This window comes from Mustela lutreola, chromosome 4 (genome assembly GCF_030435805.1).
Source record: "Mustela lutreola isolate mMusLut2 chromosome 4, mMusLut2.pri, whole genome shotgun sequence".
NCBI lineage: Eukaryota > Metazoa > Chordata > Mammalia > Carnivora > Mustelidae > Mustela > Mustela lutreola.
Window position 1 is genome coordinate 46424697 of NC_081293.1, and position 23805 is coordinate 46448501.

Consider the following 23805-nt stretch of genomic DNA (forward strand, 5'->3'; position numbering starts at 1 on the left):
AATCTCATGACCCTGACATCATGACCTGAGCAGAAATCAAGATTTGGATGCTTCTCTGACTGAGCTGTCCCGGCACCCCAAGAATGGGCATTCTGACATCACAATGGCAAGAATGTGAACTGCTCAATCCTTTTTCAATAAGAATTAGGAATCTGGATAAAAAAAATTTAAGGTTTTTTGTATATATGTTGGCTAAAAGTTCCCATTCCATACTGTGGACTTTTGGGGCAGAATTTTATTTAATAATGACCAAATTGGAACAAACTAAACTCTCAAGGTGATTAAGTTCACCTCAATATTTCAGTATGTCAATATACTTCAGCACAACATCATTAAAAACAGAGTTTAAGTATTCTGTCATAGAAATACTTTAACATAAAATACAAAAGGATAGCTAAAAGAATTATTAGAGCATATATAATTTCATTTTTGTAAAAAAATACGTATTTGTGGAGCAAAAAATTGGGTTAATATCCTACAGAAAGATAACGGTAATTATCTCGAGGTGGTAGAACTACAGTTGACTTTTATTTTCCTTACTGTTGATGTTTTCCAATTTTCCATAGTGAACATACTTTATATAACAAAGAGGAAGATGTTCCAAAAAAAAAAAAAGATAAAACATTAACACTAGCCACTCTGAGTTAAATGTCACTCTGGCTCAGAGCTGTGCTCTAATCAATGGATGGTACCACATTCTGATATCAAAAATCCTCGTGCTAACCAGCATGTCATGAAATAATGCCTTACATTAAGACACACAGTGCCTTAGTGATACTGTTTCTTCGTCTTGTGTTCTTCTTGTAACACTCTGTAAAATTCAGCAAGTAGAACCTCTGTTTAATTAAGGGAGAAAGATATTATGTTATGTCTAGAACTGGATGAATTTATTTATACTCCCAAATGAAATATTTTCTGTGTGCCAGTAATTCCTCCCAGCCTCCTCATACCTCTGCCTTTGGAATCCATTTACTTTCATGTGTGCGCATCACAATACCAGACCTATGGCTGGCTATCAACCTCTACATCTGTCAGAGGAAGGATAAGAAATTCTCTTTTTTAAAGCTGTAAACAAGCAAAGTTCACCAGACTCAAGGATATAACTGTGTCCCACGTATATAGCACACTAAAAACACTGGTATTAGTGAATGCTGAAATGCAAAATATACCACCAAAAGTATACTACAGGAAAAACAACAACAACATAGGGTCAGGACACCTGGGTGTCTAAGTCATTAAGCGTCTGCCTTCGGCTCAGGTCATGATCCCACGGTCCTGTGATCTGTGATGGAGCCCCGCTTCACAGTATCACATCAGGCTCCCTGCTGCGTGGGAAGGCTGCTTCTCCCTCTCCCCCTCCCCCTGCTTGTATCCCCTCTCTCGCTGTCTCTCTCTCTGCGTCAAATAAATAAATACCATCTCAAGGGGGGGAAAAAAAGAGTCTAATAAAATTTAAATATTATTAAAAAAAAAAAAAAAACAGGGTCAGAGGTAGGGGTCAGAGAACAAACAGAAAGAGGAAAGGAGGAGGGAGACAGCCTCCAGAATTAGTCATTCAAAATTCCACTACGATTTTAATCTCAAATTATGAACTGGGCCTCAGGGAACGTCTTGTCCAACAGCCTTACTTACAGGGGAAATTAAAAAAAAAAAAAAAAAAAAAAAAAACCACACACACTCAATTTCAGAGCATGAGTGAATCCATCTACCCTGAGGTCTCAAACAACCGAGTGTCAGAACTGGGCCTACAGCCCCAAACAAGGTCCGTGGCCTTCCCACTGGGCCTTAATTACTTTTCTTTTCCTCTTAAAACCACTCTTCTAATTATCCTGCTTCTAATTTTCGTTGGAAGCCAAGAAAAAAAATTGGAACAATTAACAAGATTAAGCCAAGAAACATAAACTTCCCTGAGGTAAGACTCGCTGGCGTCTCCCTGTCTCCATGGAAATCACCTCTTGTTCACTGGATTCTTTTGCACACGGTTTACAAAATGGCCGAGTATCAGAGAGGAAGTGATAGACTAAGCATACAGAGATGCCTGGATAATACCCAGAAGCCTCGGAGTCCCTACTCAGATACCCGAAGCAGGCTGTGTCACTAATGCCAAACCTTAGGTAGATGGTAGATGGTTAATGGGCTGGAAGCTGAGCCATGAGCCACTTAGTCCATATTCTTCAAACAAGCTTCTGGGAATAGCCATACTTCTCTGAATCTGTCTCCCCTATGGCACACGGCAACTACCCTTCTTCACCAAAAGCAAAAATATTCTCGAACATCCAAACAGCCTGATTTTCCTGGCACAGAAGCATCTCTATTTGGGGAAGATCCAGAGGTCCAAATGATTGCATATAACTGATCACTGACAATTAGAGTGGACGTCCCGGCACAGCAGTCAAAAGAAAATTGATGGATCCCGCTATGGCTACTCTCCCCAAAATGCAGCCTGTGTAATTTATTTTTGTGCAATTCATTTTCATACCTTGTAGCTGCTACCTGGAGGAAAGAAAGCCATTCTAGTAGAAGAAACAGATTATTTCATTTGGCAAAGTAATCATGTCTGGGAATCATGTGAAAATCCAGTGGCAAACTTCAGCAAAGGGTTTGAGCTTGAAAGTATCAGTGGCCAAAGACGACCCTTCACTATGGTTTGCCACAAAGGAGCTCTCCTGTCAGGATAAAGAGCTCGCTTACCGGCAACTTAATTCAATTTTCACTATGAGAGTATAGTACATAAAGACTTTCTGTACCTGGTTGTTAAGGTCTTCAAACCCTAACACTTACGTGTGTAGCTATTTTGTGGTACCCAGGATGAGAACATGCGTGTTCACCGTGACAAACATTTCACACTTGTATTAATATAGTATGCAGTACAAGGGAGCTGAGCTTTGCAAATTTTATCTGTGTGGTACATACTGTTGTATATGTGGATAAGAGAAAGAGAATACAGATATTATGCTGAGAGTTAATTCTGAAATCCTGTCAGGACTCTATAAACCTTCATTCTGATAAAACCTCTTCTGTTCAACATCAGTGTTCAAACAAGGCATTTGCCGCCACACCCTTGTATCACCAGGGCCTCACCCTCGGGAACAGCACTGTAAAAAATGTATTAAGGGTTTCAGATTGAAAACAAATTTTGCAAGCTTCTCTCTCCCCACCCCACCCCCATGCCAAAAAATGAACCACAGTTGCTCCTGGTCTTCCCAACAGCCTAAAAGGCCTCAGCCTCTCCTCGTGGTTCCTGAAAGTAACTATTCAGATCCCAGCCAGTCCCTGAGGAGTTCAGGTGCAGAAAGCCTATCAGGAGGCATCGAGCAGGAAGACAGCACTTCACAAGCAGCCTGTTCTACTGGACCTCTTTTCCTTGGGGTTAACATTTTTGTGTTATCTAGTCATTTAGAAGTAATAGAGCTCTTTAGACTTTTACAACACTCAGCCATTTGCAGTGCATTGTAGGAAACAGCATTTCATTATTTACCATAAATTACTCGGAGCCGCTCATGATGAAAGATGAGCACCAGCGTGCTCCCACGGAAGGTCACGGAGAAGCTCACAGCACCAAGTGAAGGGGAAACTCAGATCGGATGCTGACTTCGTTTAGATCCCATCTACAGCGTTGCCTCCTTTCCTTTCAAAAATATCTTCTGATCAAATACACAAAAGACCCAAACAAGTAACTGCAAAGGGCACGGTTATCTCCGTCAACAAAAAAAAGGGGGGGGGCAGATAAACAAAGTATTTCAAGTAAATATCACTAGTATGTGTCAGCTGGCTTATTATAAAGGTTGACCTCAGTGGAAATTATCTGATCAGTGAAAAAGAGAGGAGGAGAGACGCCGTTGGCTATCAATTCTAATTGAACATTCCATGCTTCCGTGGTGTTATAGCCCCTCTATCTGGTAACAACGAGCAACCAAGTAAACTGGCAAGAGTGATGAATGTGATTCTAATCCAAAGCCTCTTTATGACGAACAAAGTGGGCGACACAGTAATTTGGGCTGTGGATACGTGAAAGAAGGGGTGTAGCTCTTGTGTCCAAGGGGAGCTCTCTGGCAGACTGGGTGAGAGCCTCATCTTACACAGAACCATTCTCCTGCTTCCCAAAGCAGCAGGGTCTCCCCCTCTTCCCTCACCATGTGATGAGGGCAGAGAGAGGGAATCAACAGGACTACTACCTTTTGAATGCCATGCCATGTCAGCATTTAATCCCAAAAGGTGCTAAGTAGCTTCTGGAAAGAGGACCTCGGTGGAACCAGAAGGATGATGTGGTGATCAATTCATAAAGTAGCTTTTGCCTCTGAAAATTCTAAAGGCAGTCTCTGGTTCATTTAAGTAAAATCAAGACTTTCTGCTGGTTATTCTCTTATATCTCTTCTTGCAGATTTTTAGATATTCGAAAGCTACTATTTTGTGTTAAATCTAGGGCTGTGTTGATGTGACAATGCAAAAAAGTAAACATATTTAAACATACCAATTCTTTTGCTTCTTGCAGCATTTTGAAGAGGTACTGGAATCAAGTCAATACTTAAATGTATTCAGCACAAATCACAGACCATATCTTTAAATGCTTTGGGACAAATTAGCCTTGGAGAATCTTTACAATTTGCGGTTTGTTCCTCCCTCCAAGTCATCCTGAAGACCTTGCATCTTCTGAAAACACCAGATATTGTGCCAATTGCTTGCACCAACCCTCACTGTTTCCCACAGCAGCTTAGCCATGTCCTGCCAAGCCCTCCCTCCTTAATCAGGCTTTGTCCTGAGGAAAAGAGGAGGCTACCCTCTCTGCCCACTGGGCCAGACCCTCCACTCTTCAATACAAGGGTGTGCATGCACACTTTACTTTGTTAATCCCCCTTCTCTCCTGTGGCCTCAATTCTCCATTTCTCTGCCTAAACAAATACTCCCCTGAAATCACCTATGCCTGTTCTAATCACTGCTTTCTGAAATGGCATGAGTTGGAATCACACACTTCAGCACTTAATCATTCTCTGGTACGTATATTCTGGTCTTTTCAGCGAAACCATAAATGCAGATGATGAATTAACTTTCTTATGGACGGTGCACCCAAATGCTGCCGAACTGTGATCAAAATCACTATTAGGACACAAGTATGGTTTTACAGGTGGAGGATGTGTGAAAAGTGTGATAGCTCATGCTGCCACAGAAACACTCCTGATATGGGGAAAAGGAAATTTTAAGTAATATAAACACAAGTATCCACTCAGAAAGGCTTAAATTGAAAAGGAGTGTGGGTATCTTGCATGGAATCTCACAAAGCTAGGAATCCTGAGGAAAAAAAGGAAGCTGATGAAGCCAAGAAGACCCTCTTTGCATCTGTTAGACTGCAGGGCATGAAAAACAAACACTCAGCATTATAATCCAGTTGTCTATAAGTGGAAAAATCCAGAAACTCAGGCTACCACTCTGGTAGCATGAAGCAAAGGCCAAAGAAACATTTCTTTTATATTGTGATGCTTGTATTGAGCTCGATGAATTTTGACCAAAAGAACTCACCCATGTAATCAGCACCCAGATCAAGAAGCAGAAAATTATCAATTTCATCTTAAAGCCTCATATCATGGGTCTCTCCCTTCACTACCTGCTGCTTCCCCAAGGACAATCACTATCTTGACCTCTAACACTCAACATCGTATGAACAAAATGATACTTTTGTTCTGACTCTTTCTGTTCACCAATGTATTTGTGAGCTGTCCTAAAAGATTTTGAGCACAATTCCTCATCAAAGTAAAGAACTGTGTTCTCTGCAAGTCACTACTTTCCACTGGCCTATGGAATTTATCTATCTGTAGTCTAACCACCTAACTTTAGGATAAGAATTAATATCTGATGATTCAGTGAGAGGCTCACAGAATCTAGAAATTGTTTGAACTGGTCATCCCACCTGTTCTCATTTGACTTCAGCCTTCCCTTCTAGGACCCTTCACTTCAAACTTGCCTTTGCATTCTGCTTTAGGTGATCCTTAAAATAGACCATGTAGTTGGTTAGCAGAAACACAACTGATTGACTCCTACTGTTTATTACCTACCCCAAGCAACACTATTAAAGTCTGCCCAACATTTGCAGACCGAAGAGCCATTAAGAAACTCATTAAACCTCCATCTTCTTTATCCTTATAAGGTCAAGGTTAATGGTGGAAGGCCCAGGGTAAGATACCCTGCCTTCAATAAGGCATTATTTCCCATGAGCAAATGAAACGCACTTATATTTCTACACATCTGCATTTCGCAGCAGGAACCCAACTCAGCCAACACTTTAATGCTGATACCACCAATTAAGACACAAATGCTTGGTCCGGAAAAAAAAAAAAAAAAAGAAAAGAAACTTCACAGAACCAAGACTAATAACCAAACTGATTTATGGAGGCTATTCTCTGTCTCTTCTTTTTCAAAAGTTTAATAACATCTAACTAGAGAGATAATTTTGACTATTAAATCAATACAATACAATAAATACAATAAATTAGACAGCATTCCCTTTCCACGATCCAGAAATCACCGTTAACAATTTGGTATACTTCCTTTGAATATAATTACTATATATCTTAAATCCATCTATTAATCTGCACAACTTCATATAGTTGGTACTTTACATAATTTTCTACCTAAAGTTTTAGATAATTATATACTAAACACTTTGCAGTATACTTAAAATTATTAAACAAACAACTTTTTTTTTCTAATTCTCTTATAGCCTACATTGCAGCCATGATACATGTCATTATAATTCCATCACATGGGCAAAGTAACATTTATTTACTATCTATTTCATTTTATCCTAAGTCATATAAATGCACATTCACCTGCCAACTATTTGGCTGTAGAATTCAAGGCTTTTCACTGACTAAATTTGTTACTCTTCTGTGAAAAGCCACACCTAAAATACATACTGCAATGTTTCAGTTTCAGTTTATTTATTGTGGAATGACAACTTAAAGCCACAGGTCAAATAATCCAAGGGCAGGTTTCTTATGGATATATAAATATACTCCCCCTTAACTTGCCCACAACTTCTTCGACAAGCATCTTTTTCAAGGGATTTATCTTTATAGAGTATATCCAAAGTCATCAATTTAGTTCTAATAGAAACCACAATTAATTCATTGGTTTGCATCCTATTTGAATATATTACCTAATTACAGTAGCAACAACAGGCATAAACAGATTTAGATACAACTAATACTTGGTAAGCACACCCCTCATTTGGTGAAGGCGGACGCCCTATATCAACTGGAGCTATTCAGCATGAAAGGGCATTTGTTAGTTTTTCTTTTTTTTTTTTTTAATCTTTAAATTTGTTTTAATTTTGTTTTATTTTGATCCTTTACAAACCCTTGTGTTGAGGGATGACTTTCAGTAAATCTCAGTGAGAGAGCTGCTCTGCTACCTAGGAAACCCCGACCCAGAAGCAGGTGGTCTAAAAATGGTTTTGACCAGGTTCCCCAGGAACATGCACTGCGTGATGGGCTGCTGAGTTTCCCAGGAAGAGGAGGTCTCTGCACTGACCCCAGCCCCCAGGAGCAGCGGGGAAATTTGTCAGTTTTTTAATCCAGAAATAGTCTCATACTGAAAAGTCAGTTAAATAGAATTAGGGTCAAGATAGTGTTTAATATAAACATTTCCTCTCCCCATGATCACTTGTTACTCCTGGGGTCTAGATCTTGTCATCATGCCAACAAAAACTTTAACAATGAATTTGGGTAAGCAATCTCACTTCCCCTCTTCTCGATGAGTACAGCTGTCATTCTTAGTCTATGTGATTCATTCACAGTCTTACAGGGATTCTGATGAGACAGGCTTCCTGCTAGTACAGTGCTCCTATCCTTCTGCATGGCTATGCAGAGTCTATAATAACCCTATCTTGGGATTTGACTGATTCCCAGTTTCTGTTCATGGATTTGCAGAAGTAGAAATCCCAATCAGCCTTCACTTTAACCAAAAGAATGTTTTGTTTTGTTTTCCTTAGGGACCCTTGCTAGACAGAAAGGTCAAAGGAGTAAGCAATGACTGGGACCAATGTGGGGTATTCCTGGCTGACTATCAGTGTCTCACGAATGTTCCTCTTCTCAGGATTGTTGGCTAGTCAATGGTGCGGACCTTGGAGTATGGTTCCAAGAGGGAATTCAGATGCTCTTCAGGAGACAGTGCGTATGGTACAACAGCCAACATTTATTCAACAGGGTTGGTATTTCTGTCTGTAAGGACTCCAAGGCTTTGATTCCAAACATTCCCTGATACATTTCCATTGGTCAGTCTCAGCATATGATGCAGTAACTACTGTAATCAAAAGCAAGTTTGGAATGGGCAAAGAAGACAACTCTGGCTGGATTGTAGGGAACAGAAAAATAAAGTAAATATTCTGTCATTGGTCTACTGAATCACCTACAAGCAGCCACAGGAGAAAACAGAGTTAGAAGATCAAGGAATAGGAGTTTAAAAGAACACATTCTTTATCTTTTGTTGAAACGTCGCCTAAATTTCTCCTTGGACTAAAAACCAGGACAATTTCTCTGGTTTGAAAGGTTCCCTTTACCATAGCAAACAAACAAACAAACAAAAACAACAACAACAACAAAGGACAGATGTGCCCTTTGCAGAGTTTATGATGGCAAATGCCCTTGTCCCTGACTTAAGGGCTGAAAGAGGTCATGTACACGGTATGGCTACACTCTTATCAATGGATGATGATCAATGGAGAGATTACCTGGAAAATGATCTTTTAACCTTCCTGAGTCTTCAAACTATGCCACTTAGCATGTCCTTGGCAAATTACAGAACCACTCTGAGCCAAGCTTGATTAGCTGTATGATTGAGATCATCATACCTGGACTACTGGCCTGATGGTCTTGGAGTCCTTGTTTCAATCAATCAGTAAGACAAGAAATAAAGCAATAAATAAATACATGAAGAGCTAGCCCTCCTGGCACACAGTAAAACCCCACAAACGGCAGCTCTCACTGTTAGTACCTAAATTCTCAAGCCCATTCCAAGACTGAGATTTTGTGAAGAATTCTTCCACATTTCTAAAAGTAACATTCATGGCACAGACCTCAACAGACTCTGATCCTAAAATAATGATGAGAGTGTGATTTTTCTCTTAGTAAAGTTCTAAGTCCCTGGCAATTCGCAGGAAAATCATGACTAGGGTCACATGTCATCACAGGAAGGGTATCTTAAGAGGCAGACTATGTTCAGGAATTTCTATCAAATATTTAGTACAAATTCTGTTCTCATAGCCCTGGCTATAAGGTACTCATGCTAAAATAGTTGCATATAGCCAGATGATTTTTTTTTCTAATTCTCTTATAGCCCACATTGCAGCCATGATACACACTATCACTTCTAAGAAAGGCCTCAAAGAGAAAAAAATCTTATCATTGGAAGCTGCTAAACTTCTATTATTAAATTGAATTCTCAATTCAGTTTGGAGGCTTGTTTCTGACTTGTCTCCTTTTATGCCTGGGAATGGCAATCTATGACTTATGTACAATCACCAACTGTCTTGAAAACAAAAGGCTTCAAACAAAAAAGTAATACTTTAAAATATAAATCAGGATTAAGTTTCCAACAAACACAGGCCAAGATGTTTTCAAAATGTTAATAGCAAAGTTCCCCAAAGTGAAAGGTATCCATCTAAAAGCTGTTTGATGGATACAAGTCACTTATCAATCCTCTGAAGCCTAAATCACAGTAACTTCTAAATAAAGAGGGGAATAGAATGCAATACAAAGACTGACTATTGTTACCAATGTTCTCTCAAACTCCAAAGATTGAATGACAAGACCGTGTGGGAAAGGAAGGAAAGGAAGGCATAGGGCATTTTTTCTTTCATCAAGAATCTGAAAATGTCTGCAGATTTCAGCTCTACAGACCATTCAACAATCCCACTCATTTTTTCCCCCAAAACTTTGGATCCTCTCGTTGATTAATGTATGTGCAAGATAAGCCTTAAAAAAATGTGTACCGGGGCGCCTGGGTGGCTCAGTGGGTTAAGCCGCTGCCTTCGGCTCAGGTCATGATCTCAGGGTCCTGGGATCGAGTCCCACATCGGGCTCTCTGCTCGGCAGGGAGCCTGCTTCCTTCTCTCTCTCTCTGCCTGCCTCTCAGTGTACTTGTAATTTCTCTCTGTCAAATAAATAAATAAAATCTTTAAAAAAAAAAAAAATGTGTACCAAGCAAAGGATAAGAAATCGTGGGCTCCAGTTTGTGGAGTGGACTAAATTTCCAAGGTGATTTGAGGTAGATTTCCACACCATATTTGACTGTGTGCGCCAGCATCTCCAAAAGGAGCACGGGAAAGATCCAAGGGCATACAAGAACAATAATCTCTCATTGTGATAAAAGATCCCTCAAGCAAGGTAACAAACTAGCTCCAATATTTCAACTGAATTCAACAGCCTGATGTGCTCTTGGAGGAAAATACCTGGTCTATCCACTTCCCATTTCTCTTGACATAAAAACAGTAAAGTGTTTTTGTAGCTTACAAGTTCTTATACGAATGATACACAAGGCAGGTAATTATCATGACCCTCATTAATCCAGAGGAGGACATTAAAGTTCAGAGAGATTAAAATGCTTCTTTGAGGTTGCACAGTTATCACAGAATTTAAGGCTACAGGTTTGGGGTTTGATGGGGTGTTTTCGTTTTGTTTTGTTTAATGCAAAACTTTGTCACCCTTCCATAAAAATCTCAAAAAGCTGTCATGACCTACTACTAAAGGAGTCACTTTCTTAAAATGGCTCCAGTAAGCCAGCTGACTGTCACCACCCCTCCAGTGTGATGAATACAAGGAAGCTCATTGGATAGTGACAAGGTCATTGCCACCAGAAGCAACCACACCTCTGTGACCAACTTTTGAATTGTGTGCTTACCAACACTCAGCCAGGGTAACAAACCTTTTTATGTCAGTTGCTCTTACTGTCATTATGTAATTGAAATTTGTTGTAAGCCACTGATAGGTGATTGCAGAAATGAAAGATAATTGCAGTTTCTATTAAAACATAGGTGAATGCTTTGAAGAAACTCTAAATGGTGACCAAAAAAAAAAAAGAATAAAATTATTTTGAATTAGATGTGCAAGAAAACTTTAAAGGATACAGGCAAAGGACATAGGGACATAGTATAGTATCTCTTAAGAGTCTGGTTCATATTCCTTCACCAGGGTCCTTAAAGAAGAAAGAGGTAATTAGAGGTAATACCTTATGAAAAAAGAAAAGGAAGGAAAAGACATACAAGCGGGGCTCAAATTTATAGACACATACTCAAGAAAAAGCATTGGCCCTATATCAAGATATGAGAGAAAGCTCTATTTTAATTGTCTTCTTTTTAAACTATTACTTTAATAGACTTCTTAAGTTAACCAATTGGCTACCAGCATTGCAATGTCCCAAACTGATGTTTAATATTCATTATAATGAATTAAAATAGTGAAACATGACATGTATTATGTAGGTAACACAACTACATGAAAAGACATAATATTTTATGTTCAGTTGAAACACTGTTTTGCAGAATCACTCAATAAATGTTGTCAAAATTTTATATGATTTGTATCCCAATCTAGATGGGACAATAAATGGACATGTGGTTTTGGCCAAGTTTTTGGAATCCTTAATTTTTTTTTAATTTAAGAAATAAAGCACCAAGACAGTGTAATAACTCAATTGCATAAGTGGGTAGAATTTTTTTTCTCAAGTTTGTTCATCAACTTAGTCTAACATCGTCTTACCCAAAGTGTTGACTTTTGTAACAGCCTGAAATGACATGGAGATGTTATGGCTATCTAGGAAAAATCTGAAATAAACTAAGAAATAAAAGTCTAAAAAAAAAAATCAAAAGCCTATAAGGAATCTTCAAAAGAGGCATTATTCAACAGGAATATAAGAAATCCCAGGGAAACAGTGAAGATGGAAAATCAAACGAAGCATCTATCCTAAAACTTTTGTTAATAACTGCATGAATGGAAAACACCTATTTAGCTCCATTTTCATCCCAATATTACAAAGCTTTAAATTGAGTCTGATTTCCCCCATCCCTTTCAATACGTATATGGCTCTGGAGGAAACACTTTTCTGGGTGTAGACAAGAAAAACATCTAGGATCTCAAAATGTCTCAGTGGTATTTGTCAACCCAGTATAGCTCGGCTTCACCTAACACAAAAGTCTGAGGATAAAAACAGATTCAAAGGGGGGAAAAAAATGATTTTCAGTTCTATTCACAAGTAATTCAAATGCCTTTTACAGACTTAGATTTATGGCTCTTTCCTTGCTCTTATATATTTCAGGGCCAACCTTCATGTTCCATTTTCAACATCCCAGATAGAATATCGAGATATGTCTGGCACTGGATATGAGGGGTTATGAGGAAAGAATTTCTACAAAAGAAGCAAGCTGAAAATCTGCCTTCCTCTCATTGTGCTGTAAAGAGGAGGAAGAGCTGGGGGAGCATTCCCAAGGGAAGAGAGATTTTGCTCCCTTGCACACCAGACCTCCCAAGAATGGCACCGATTCACCCTGCACCCACACTCTTGCTCATGGCCCGATCTGGACTTAGAAAATAACAGACAGAAGTTGTGACAAAGCAGCTTCTACTTGCCTGTTTGTTGGGTTTGGCTTTTTTTGTTGTTTCTTTTTTTTCCCCTTTTTGACTGGTTTATGGATCAGCGTTAGGTTAAAAAAAGATTATCCAGTAAATATAGCACAAATACAATAGGTGACTTGCTTCACAAATCAACCCTGCAAAAGGTCATCTCAATTAGCAACAGTATTGCCTTATCTCAGTCATGGGGAAAAGAGGAGGAAGGCTTGAACCGCCCTGTCTTCATGCACCAAGACCAAACTAAAAATGGCTCTAGAAAGAACCTTGCCTAACCTGCCCCAGCCCTTTAGTTTTCTTGTGTGTGTGAGGATGATGAAGTACAAAGGAAGTGTCTAAAAGAGTAAAGCACACAGTATAAGTTATTAAAGCAGAAAAGTCTCATAATCCCACATGAAGGCCAAGGAAATCAAAACATACTCAGGTTGTAATATGTGCTCATAAAAAAGCTCTGGATTGAATATCATAAGAAATATTGACCTCAAGCTCTGAATCCTCTCACTTTGGTGGGGTTGGTCCCTGCTATGCTAGAATTCCTTTGGAGGCTCTGATTCATGTAAATAGAGAACAATATATAGAAGTAACTTTATTTTAACAAATTATATTTAAAGCTGCTATAAAACAACGAAGAGTATTCTTATTGAAAGACTGGAAACTTTTGAAAAGAATACAGGAAAATACTACATGTTGGATGGGGACATAGGGTAATGGTGATGGGCATTAAGTAGGGCGTGTGATATAATGAGCACGGGGTGTTATGTGCGACCGTTGAATCACTGAACTCTACCTCTGAAATTAATAATACACTGTATGTTAATTAATTGAATTTAAATAAAAATAAAAATTTTTTAAAAAGAACACAGTGTTGTCAACGGCAGTCTTCAAAATTACAACAGGTATGGCTAGGAAAGTTTTAATGATATAGACTCGGTTATAATAAAAATCACCCCCATACCACGTTTATACATCAATAATACATTCTACATTTACCTCTTCACTAAATACAGTATTTGAGACCGTGGTCTTACTTATTGTAATTACATATATACTTTCCAAATAGGGCCCCAAAACTAACCAATTACAAGTGGCTCTTTTCTCTTGTCTTCAGTTTCTGAATTTACCCAATGACTCTTAACTTTGAACTGTTAAAACAGGGTTTCTGGCTGAGTAAAGTAACAATCCAGAGGGGCACTGGCCAACACTCTGCATGTGAGTTTCAAGTCGGAAACTACAACTCAGTGTGCTATAAAATGCTCTTTGTAAACGGGTCAAAATCATTATTCCTCTCCCGCCTAGAGTAAATCTTCCTTTCTCTTGGAAAAACTGAACTAATCTACATTCTTAGAGGCAAGATACTTCAATGAGGTTGTTGGTGAAATAATCTGGTGGCCATACGTTCAAGATATTTGCTTCTAAAACATCGGAAGCTAAAGCAAGTTGTGGGCAGCTAACTGGGAACCCAAGAGATCCCAGTAACGTGGAAGAAAGTTTTGATCCAGCTCAGTGTCTAAAGGTTGGAAGAGGACAAGAACATAGTCAACTTTAAGCCCTTCCCCCTCCTTCCTTTTAAATTCAATCTCTGTCTTTAATCCAACAGAAAATTAGAAAGAGTCTTCTAAACTGAGTCTCCCGTGTAACAAAACTAACTTTTGTTTTGCCTATTACCCATCAGAAAGTGTGTTTATTCAAGAGTGCACCAGCCTCTCTTCCTCCAAAGAGCTGTGCTGCCTTTACAGATACAGATCCTTCTTACTGACCTAAGACAAACACAAAGACATTCATTCTATAAACCCTGAGATGTTCAATTCAAGAGCAAAGACCTGGCCATTAAGGAATTAGTGGCTTAGTCTTGAAAAAGAAAAAAAAAAAAAAAAAAAAAAACAGAGTCTCATCCTTAGCTGTCCTCAGGTGCTACAATATAATTCATGACTTTCATTTAAAGAAGAAGATGAGAAAGAAACCCCCCAAAAAAGAGAGAAGATGAAAACAAAAAAATCTACTAAATCTGATGGTAGAAACTAGGAAAAAGGGGAATTTCTCTCCTGGGAACTTTAGTAGCACACCAAAACAAGTGAAAAATAAAATGCAAGATATTCAGGCCATTCTTCAGCCCACAGTGGCAGTACTAATAATCCCTCAAATGAAATCTTTATATCCTTTTGTTAATCATCCTTGGACAATCTTGGACAAAAAATAATAATAATAATTAAACTATCTTTTCTTTAAATTACCATATAAACCTAACTATTTAAATTCATCCTTTATGGAAACGGCATAATCTTTCCCTCATTAAAATTTCCGTTGTTGATATATGCAAACCAGGTCAGTTTCTATTGGATTTGCATACTTGTGTGTTATCCCTTAATTCGACTCCTTGTTGAAGGTTTAAAAAAGAGCAAGAGGTGGACCTCAGATACACATAAAACAAATGCTGCTTATATGTCTAAGTGAACATTGACACCATTTACAGATTCTACCCCCACCCCTTTTCCTTGGGGCTGAGAGTCTTGTCAATAATCATTACTTATTAAACAGGCTGCCATTCCCTTCTACAGAATGTAAAAAAGGAGCATGGAAAGGTAGCAATAATTACCTTGGGCTTTTCTTTAAAGACCTCCGGAATGGAACGCAAGGAGATCAATTGAGAAAGAACATGAAATACCCCCCCCAAGTACAAGACTCCACACACACACACACACACACACACACATACAGTTAAGTACACCCACACTCCATTATTCGCATCAATTGCATCAAAAGATAAAAAATCTGAGGTCATCAGGATAGACACTCATATATTTTCAAACCACTGAATATGTCCAAACATACATACAATTGCACATCCTTTATCCTCCACAAAACTCAAGCTAGATTTGCTGAGAGAAGCCTCTGAACTCCTCCTGAGAAAATGTGCTCTCAAAAAAATGACGGCTTCAGCCAAAGGAGAGGGAAGCAGCAAGTTACTGGGTTTGACTGCCATTCTGGTTTGTGGCAGATTCCCTCCTTCCCCTCTTCTCCCTGACTCCCAATTTCTTTTTATTTTTTCCCCCCAAAGTCGAGGCATTAAGGAATTTCTCTCCTGGACCTTACCCATAAATGTACTAAATCTTTTTTTTTTTTTTTTTTTTTAAGTTTCCAAGGTTAAATAACAGCCAGGTTAATAAGACCAAAGATCAGAGAAATGAAAAATCACCAGATGACTGAAAGCAAGCCAGGGATTCCTACTGAAGAGTTAATGATGAGCCCTCTTCCCTTCCTCTCCAGATGTTATAGCTCAAAACAGAAATACAAGGTAAAGACAGTTTTAGAGAACAGGCTTGCACAGAACTTGAACTGGCAGGCTGGGGGTTTGTCCTAAATAACCTTCAGAGATTGCAAACTGTTTCCTATATCCTGATCAATAGTCAGATTCAGAAGCTTCCCAACATTTCCTTAGAACAAGAGAAGGTGGGGGTGGGGGGAGGTAGGTCAAGTAGTCACACAAAACATTTGTAAAGATATACAGAAAATATACACCACCTATACAAATACGTAGAAATCTATCACTCTTTGGGGTAAACTGGCCAGTACTGGCAGCAATCCCACCCAGGCTGAAGATGATACATTCATTTACAGAGTGACTTGTTTCAAAGGATTTGGACGTTCTCCCCCTTGAGTGTAGAGAACTCGGTCCAATCCCCCTTCTATTTTTCAGGAACGGAAGGAGGGGAGATGAGGTTTCACACCCCACCTTTGGGAAAGGAACAAAAGCAAATGCTTGACAGGGCTAAAAAACTCCTCCTCCGTCAGGACCCTAAAGGCGGTAGCTCAGCAGGGCTCCCTTCCTATCACCCCCTACTTAACTCACTCTGGGCGGCCACAGAATCAATCTCTACACCCAGGAAGGGCCGGGCAGGTGGAGAGGTGGGGAGGAGGACGGGGGATAATCGCTTTAGCCCTACGCCAAGCTTCGCCTCATTTCCCTACCTCCCCCAATGGCTTCTAATTAACCCTTCCTGGTCCCTGCCCGGGTCAGAGCTGCTGTAAGTCTACAGTTTCATTCTATCAACATTTCCATCAAATCATTCCTTCCCCCCCAACCCCACACACACCCACACGGACATAACTTCCCTTTGTGGTTTATCGTCCGTCAATTTGCATGTGCTTTTCTTTCACTCCTTCCCACCAGCGGGGAAAGGGCTCAGTGCTTGGGGGAAGGCCCTTCCTACCCCCCCCCACCCCCACTCCCCACCCCCGACTTCCCACCCGCCTCCCCCACCTCTCAATAGGAGCCGGATCCCGGAGCTCTCCAGCAGGTCTGCAGTGAGCAGAGATCGCGCTCGCGTTAACCCTTTGAAGGGAATTATGAGATCGGTTCTCGTTTGGGACCCACTTAAGTAGGCCAGGTGAAGCTTGACAATCTCTCTCCGCTTCCTACAGCCCCCACCCCCACCCCGCACACAGACCCAGAACAGACCCGCACCTTTTTCCTCCCTTGCGGCCACTTTATCTCATTCAGTGCTCCAACCTGGAATGGGGGTGAGGGGTGGAGGATGCTAGAAGACCGGCGGCGGAGGGGAAAAGACAAGAGGAGGGTAAAACGGAAACTCAGTAGTAAATCAGAGTTCAGACCCAGTGTATACTTACGAAATTTGGGGCTGGTGGTAGTTTCTGGCGTGGTGGTGGTAGAGGAGGAGGAAGACGAAGAGGAGGAAGAGGTGGTGGCAGCATCCTGAAAGGGAGACAGGGTCCAGGACGGAGTAGAATCATGAAGGTAGGAGGAGGTAGCGTATGCCGCAGTGGGCCAGGATGGCATTGCCTGGGTACTGGGGGTTCCTGGCACCGGGGGTCGGGAGCCCGGCGTGCTGCTACTGAAGAAGGGGGCTGTGGTGGACAGGACCGTCGGGGGGGCCGCAGTGTTCCGTGCGGTGGTGGAGCGCGGGCTGGCCCGGATAGGCACCCGGTGCCCGGGAAAGCGAGTGGGCGCCCGCGTGATGGTCGTCAGGCGGGTGCTAATCCGGTTGGGCGTCCTGGAAGAGGCGGCACCGCCGGCGGAGGGGGTGGCGGGGGACGCAGTAGAAGTAGTCGTGGTGGTGGTCTCCATGGCCTTGGGGAAGGAGCTGGGCTTGGAGAGGAAGAAGGGGTCCTGGCCCATCCCCTTGGAGTCCACCAGGTCGGTGGGCACGTATTCCTTGACGGAGCCCACCACGATCCATTTGAGGAGCATGAGGCTGAGCCCCAGGCCGATGAAGCCGATGAACAGAGGCACCACGCACAGCCACGTCTGCTGCCGGTTCCACACGATGCAGTCGCTACAGCGTAACTCCCGGGGGGGCTCGGCCGCCCCTTCGCCGCCGCCGTCCGGGCCCCCGCCCGCCGCTGCCGCCGCCGCAGCCGCCGCGGTGCCCTCCTCGGCCGAGGCGGCGGCTGCCGAAGCGGCTCCAGGTGGCGAGGCAGCGGCCGCACCTTCACTCATCCTAGGAGCCGGTCTTCACCTTCGCCCCCCCGAGGGCCGCGCCAGAGGCATGGGGCCGCGCGGGCCGGGCGCGGGCGCGGGCTCCGGCGGCGGCGGCGGCGGGTTCGGGCGCAGGCAGCGGCCGCGGCGGCCGCATGCAAATCGGCTCCCTGCCCCCACGCCCCTCCCCCCGAGAGGCGGGCGGCGGGCGGGGAGGAGAGGAGCGGGGGAGGGGACGCGGACCGGGGAGGGGGCGGCGAGGAGCGCGGAAGAGGGGCGAGACGGGTCCCCGGCGCCGCGGGCCGGTCAGGGAGCGGCTGGGCGCGTCTGCAGCCCGCCAAGCGGCCTCCTGCGCGCCGGGGCCCCGCTCCTGCTGCTGCTGCTGCTGCTGCTACTGCTGCTGCCGCCGCTGCTGCTGCTGTTGCTGCCGCTGCCGCCGCTGCTGCCGCCGCTGCCCGCCGCCTGCATGCGCTCCAGCCGCGCCGGCATCCTCGGGGCGCCGCGCCCGGCCCGCTCCCCGGGGCGCCCGCCCGCACCGCCGCCGGGCCTCGAGCCGCGTTCAGAGGCTGAGCCGGCTGGCCGTGGGATGTCGGGCGTCGGAGAGCCGCATTCCGACACAGGGGGCCGACCTGGCCGCCGCCGCCGTTCGCCCGGCCCGGCGCGCCGCGTTCTTCGGCTGCTGCTCCGCGAGCCCGGGCGATAAGGTGCACCTGTTCTTCAGCCGGCCCGCAGCCAACCCTCGGCCAGCACTCTCTGAGAGAGACCAATCCGAGCGCAGCGCGGAGGGCGAGCGGCCGGGCTCGCCTCGCCTGCGGCTCCGCGCCGCCGCCGCCCGAGAGTCAAACTCCAGCGAGCTACGGCGCCGCCGCCGCGAGCCCGGGGCCGGGGGCGCACGGGGCGTCCGCGGCGGGTGCTGTCGGACCCGCCGCGGAGGGAACCGCACACGCCACAGAGGAATCGAAGTCGCTCCCCGGCTGCCGGGTCACGCTTGGGGAGGTGAAGCGGGAAACCGCGTCGGGGATCCGAGGCGACGCGGACCGCGGCTGGAGATGGCTCCAGGCGAGCTCTGGCAGCCGGGCGGGTGCGGTGTGCGCAGAGCCGCCGTGGACCGGCTGGGCTTCAGGCAGAGTGGCGCCTCCCACCAGCACCTAATGGTGGTTTCTTAATGTGCACAGGAGAAATAAATGATCCAAGCAAACCCCCACTTGGAAGCGTGTGGTAAAAGCAGCTCCCGACCGATCGTGAGCCCGTCTCCCGAGCGGATTCGGCGGGGTCAGACGGACGCTGCGGGGCGAGGGAGCTGGGCCTGTGCTCGTGGGAGGGTGTCTGTGCACTCCCCAGCCTGATGGCGGGTGCTCGATGGAGAGCCACCTTTCCGACGAGTTCCTCAGAGAGATGCTAGTGAAGCAGACGACCTTCGTGCATTTACACCTGGCAGATATCTCCAAACTGATTGAGAATAACTTACCTTAAAAAAACAAAGTATTGCCTTTAAATGTAGATGAAAGCTCAGGTACACCTGTCACATGACAAATGATTGTGAGAGCTAAAACCGAGAAGGATTTGTGTTGGTGTCCAAAATTGCACTGCTGGTTTCTTACCTTGGGTAGAGAGGAGCGGGTGCACCTGTATGTCAGGTGCAGTGTGGGACCTGCCTGGGAATCTGGGGGACTGGGCGAGAAAGAAAGAAGGGTTAGAGAGCCAGCATCAGGATGGTTTATGCTGATGATGCATGTCAACTCTCCCCAGATTTCCTGGTCTAAAGTGAAAACTGAAAAGATGTTTATTTACAAGCTCAGAGAATGAGAAGTTGAGGGCAAGAGCCTCCCCGTACAGCTCCCCAGCACTGTAAGATTGGCACCGAGGCAGGAACCAGCGTTCTCCAGTACTGTTACAGTCTCCACAAAGATGAAGTTTTCAAGGTATCCATTTTATTCACAGGTGGAGAGCGAAACAGTACAGTACACTGAAAAGACTGCAGAGAGCAGAGGATGCATTGAAACGGGAAACCCCTGGGATTTGTTGCCTACCAGAGTATTTTGCACAGACACAGTTAATAAATTATTTTTGATGGCAGTAATGCGGCTGTCACCTCTTTCAGCTATAAAATTGAGACTTTCCCCATAGGAAAGCTTTTGATTTTTAGTTTGATAGAACATGCCCTAATCCAGTAGTGCTGAATTATGGTTCCAAAAATTGCAATGGGAAAAAGAGAGAGAGAAAGCCACAAAGCTTGAATCCATATTCCTTCAGCTTTCCAATCCAAGGCACACTCCTGTTAAGTAAAAATTGACCCAGTCTCTACCTTCTGCGGGTGCTGGGCAGTTACTGGCCAGCCTTTCCTGTATAGCAAATAAAACTCAACTTTCACACAAAATGCTGTGAAAGTATAGCAGGTGTTGTCGTCAGCCATATGAGACAGGAAATTACTTTTCCAGAAAACACTCCTAGTTCATGGGCTCCCCCAGCATTTCTGTAATCCCTCCCTTCTTTGCCCACTGAAGTAAATCCAGGGTACTAAGGGGTGTAGTAATGGTGCCGCTGGACAGATGCTCTCCTGAAATTGTACTCTCACTGAATTCACCCCATATTGCCTCCATGCTCCCCAATGCCTCCCTCAGCGGCCTCTCCAAATTCCTTCCACTTCTCTTTTCCACTTAGCTTTAACAACTTATTCATGGTTCCCCGTTGAGCTCATTTTCTCCCAGATCCCAAGCCATTGCACTTGACTACCCATTAGCTGCTCTCACAGTGAAGATCATCACTAGATGAGGAGGAAAAAGCCCAATGCTGTGATAGCCTTGTATAGGGGAGCACGTTGTACCAGCCCAGCCAAGAAAGTCTGGCAGATGCAACCATCGTTAACTTGCAGTTTTATGGTGAGTCTTCCTGGTAGCAGGTGGTTAAGCACTGGAACTGGAATCAGGGAGGGGGTGTGGGCACAGCTGAGTCAAGGACAAGTGGTGGACACTCGCACTGCCAATGAGCAACCAGGAGTCTGTCCCATCATGAGTCTCATTTTGGTGACTCTCAGTTTCCTAAAGCAGAACATTGGAGAAATAGCTTCACGCTCAGTCTCCAAAGACAGGGATTCAAGTTCGACCTCTGGCCCCGAAAAGCAATGAAGTCACCCTGGACGTCTATTTTCTCATCTGTGAAATGAAACTATAATATCTATATTCTATGATAATTATATGAAATTCTATAGCTAAATGATCTACTACCTATGGCATCTTTAAAAAGATTTTATTTATTCATTTGCCAAAAAGAAAGAGAGTGAACACAAGCAGGGGGAGCAGCAGGTAGAGGTAGAAGCAGGCTCCCCAGTGAGCAAGGAGACCGATGCAGGACCCGATCAGAGGACCTGGGATCATGACCTGAGCTGAGGGCAGATGCTTAACCCACTGAGCCACCCAAGCATCCCCCATCGCATGTTTTTAGCAACATTTTCAGATACCTTCCTGGAGAGAGAGGTATGAGTTCTTCTAATAAATAGGCATGACATATCTCAGCCTCTCCTGAGTTCCATTTCTGCCTGAACATAATCACCTTCTGGATGTCTCCTGTGTAATCCATTAACACATTAAACTCAAAATTTATGAACATTGATTAACGTTTGCCCACAAACCAGCATTTTTATTGAACTTCAGTTTTTTTTCGTTGCCACCAAAATACAGAAGCTGTGAGTAGCAGTGCCGTCCCTTACTCCTAATCTTTCACACCCCAAGTTCAATTAGCTGTCACCATTCACAATACAATGTCATCAACTTGGGCTCCCTCAATTCTCAAGTCTTCAGCAAAGGCCCATCTTCAGAACCACAGGAGTAGAAGTGAACTTAGTGGCCAAACTGTGACATCCTCCAAAACGTCCCACCCCAGCAGTCATCTGGATCCAGCTGTAGCTCAAGAGAAAGCACCACTTACTGGCCCAGCCTGCGGACAGTATACATCATTACAAACGTCTTATGTTGAGCTAAAAAGCTGCCTTCCAATACTTTCACCCTTTCTTCTAAGCTCATTGACTAGATCAACCTTTCATGAGCTAAGTGCCAGACATTGAACATACAACAGAAAACAAAACAGAATCTCCCTACATTCATGGAACTCATTTTAGTGGGAGAAACTGACAATAAGCAAACAGACCAAATACATAATTATGTATTCTCTCAGAAAAAATGAGAAGTGCTGTTTTGCACCACAAAGGATATGCCTTTTTGGTGTGATTATATAGGATATCTCTTCTTCAATCTCAATATATCCCATCTATTTGTCATCCTCAATGGCCTTGAGGACCTAACCCTCCTGGAGATACTGTGTTCTCTTTTATTAGGTGTGCATTTCCTGGATATTTATGTTACCACAGAAGCCAGTCCAGCCTGCAGAATCATAATAGTCTTCATAACATCCACTCGAGCTGTGTTTATAGACAACAAGGTATCTCAAAACATTTCAGAGAAAACATTTTAAAAAGGTTTAATGAGGTTAACCTTCCCATGGATACATATTTTTTAGTCTGTCTTGGTTTAGTCCATTACTATTACTATTATGATCACATTTCATAGTAAACCATGGTGACCTTTTTAAAAAACAAACTGATTGTTTTCTTTATAGGGCTCAAGGAGCAATCTTATTTATTTCTTGAAAATGCTTTATATCTTACATTTAAGGCCCATCCAAATGTACTAGAAAATTTTCTGGGTGGATCTGCCTGTTTACAACGCCTTGACCCCAAGGATTTGAGCATTATATTCCAATATCATAAATAAAACACACCCTAAAATATATAAATTCTACAGAGCAAAAAACACAGTGTAAAGGTGAAGAATTCCAGTTGCAGCTCTCCTAGTCAAACAGATGATTGTTAACAATGCTTGGAGTTCAGGTATTTAGAATCTCACCCAACTGCTCTCCCACAAATTAGGAAACATTGAATAACCAGGTGTGAAAATTGAAGTTTTGGATGAGACACTAAGACAAAATAGACGTGAAATTTCAGAGGGAGTTGCCAGAGGACAAGGTCCAAATTTCAAATAGGTTAACTAAGAACTGGGTGGGTGGCACTACACGTGGTCGATGGAGGGAAGATTTCTGCGAAGATTTTTGTGACAGAACCTGTACTCTGAGTTCAAAGCAAGAAGGATACGAGCACAGAGCCTTTTTTAATACTGAAAGAGGGAGGAGAGCCTCAGAGGGGTAGACACACAAGCAACAGAAAGCACCAGACAAGAAGGTGGTGAAAGTGGACAATGGCAACAGAGGGCAGTTTAACCATCTGCCATGCTGAGAAGGCTAAAGCCATGGCATTAAGAATCTAGCTGGAATGCAGAGTGACTACATATCAGAAGTGGAAGTAGAAAATGACCTGGAAACTCAGTGTTGAAGGATCTGAGTGTCATAGTGAGATGTTACTTAATTGGGGTTTTTTTGCATTAAATTCAAACTGCCTGTATTTTAGAGTATGAACATGGGACTTTACTCTTGGCACTCAAAGTTACCACTGTTTGTCTTATCTAGTTTTTGATTCTTCATCAGGGTTTGCCATTTTAGCCCTTGTATCTTTCCCAAACATTTGATAGTAGATTCTGCTCAGATCAGTTCATCATATGACTATTCTTTTAAAATCATTTTGTTGGATCTAAAGTTGGAGAATGGGTAGATGGAAGTTTGCTTTGACAAATCACCAATCAACCAACGATAGACAATCTGGGGCTTTTGAAAAACCCAAGGAAGTGTCTTCTCAGCATGTTCAGAAACAAA

The 23805-nt window shown here is 43.2% G+C and overlaps 1 protein-coding gene across 10 annotated transcripts in view; it reads right to left on the bottom strand.

Annotated features, from left to right (window-relative positions):
• NRG3 (neuregulin 3) overlaps positions 1-18165 on the bottom strand; it is a 1065137-nt gene extending 1046972 nt beyond the window's left edge. For all 10 annotated transcript variants that reach the window (XM_059169747.1, XM_059169746.1, XM_059169738.1 and 7 more), the window contains exon 1: positions 17241-18165. In XM_059169747.1, coding sequence (XP_059025730.1) covers positions 17241-18069 — 829 coding nt within the window. In that variant the 5' untranslated portion in view covers positions 18070-18165. The remainder of the gene's footprint in view (positions 1-17240) is intronic.
• Positions 18166-23805: the final 5640 nt, after the last annotated feature.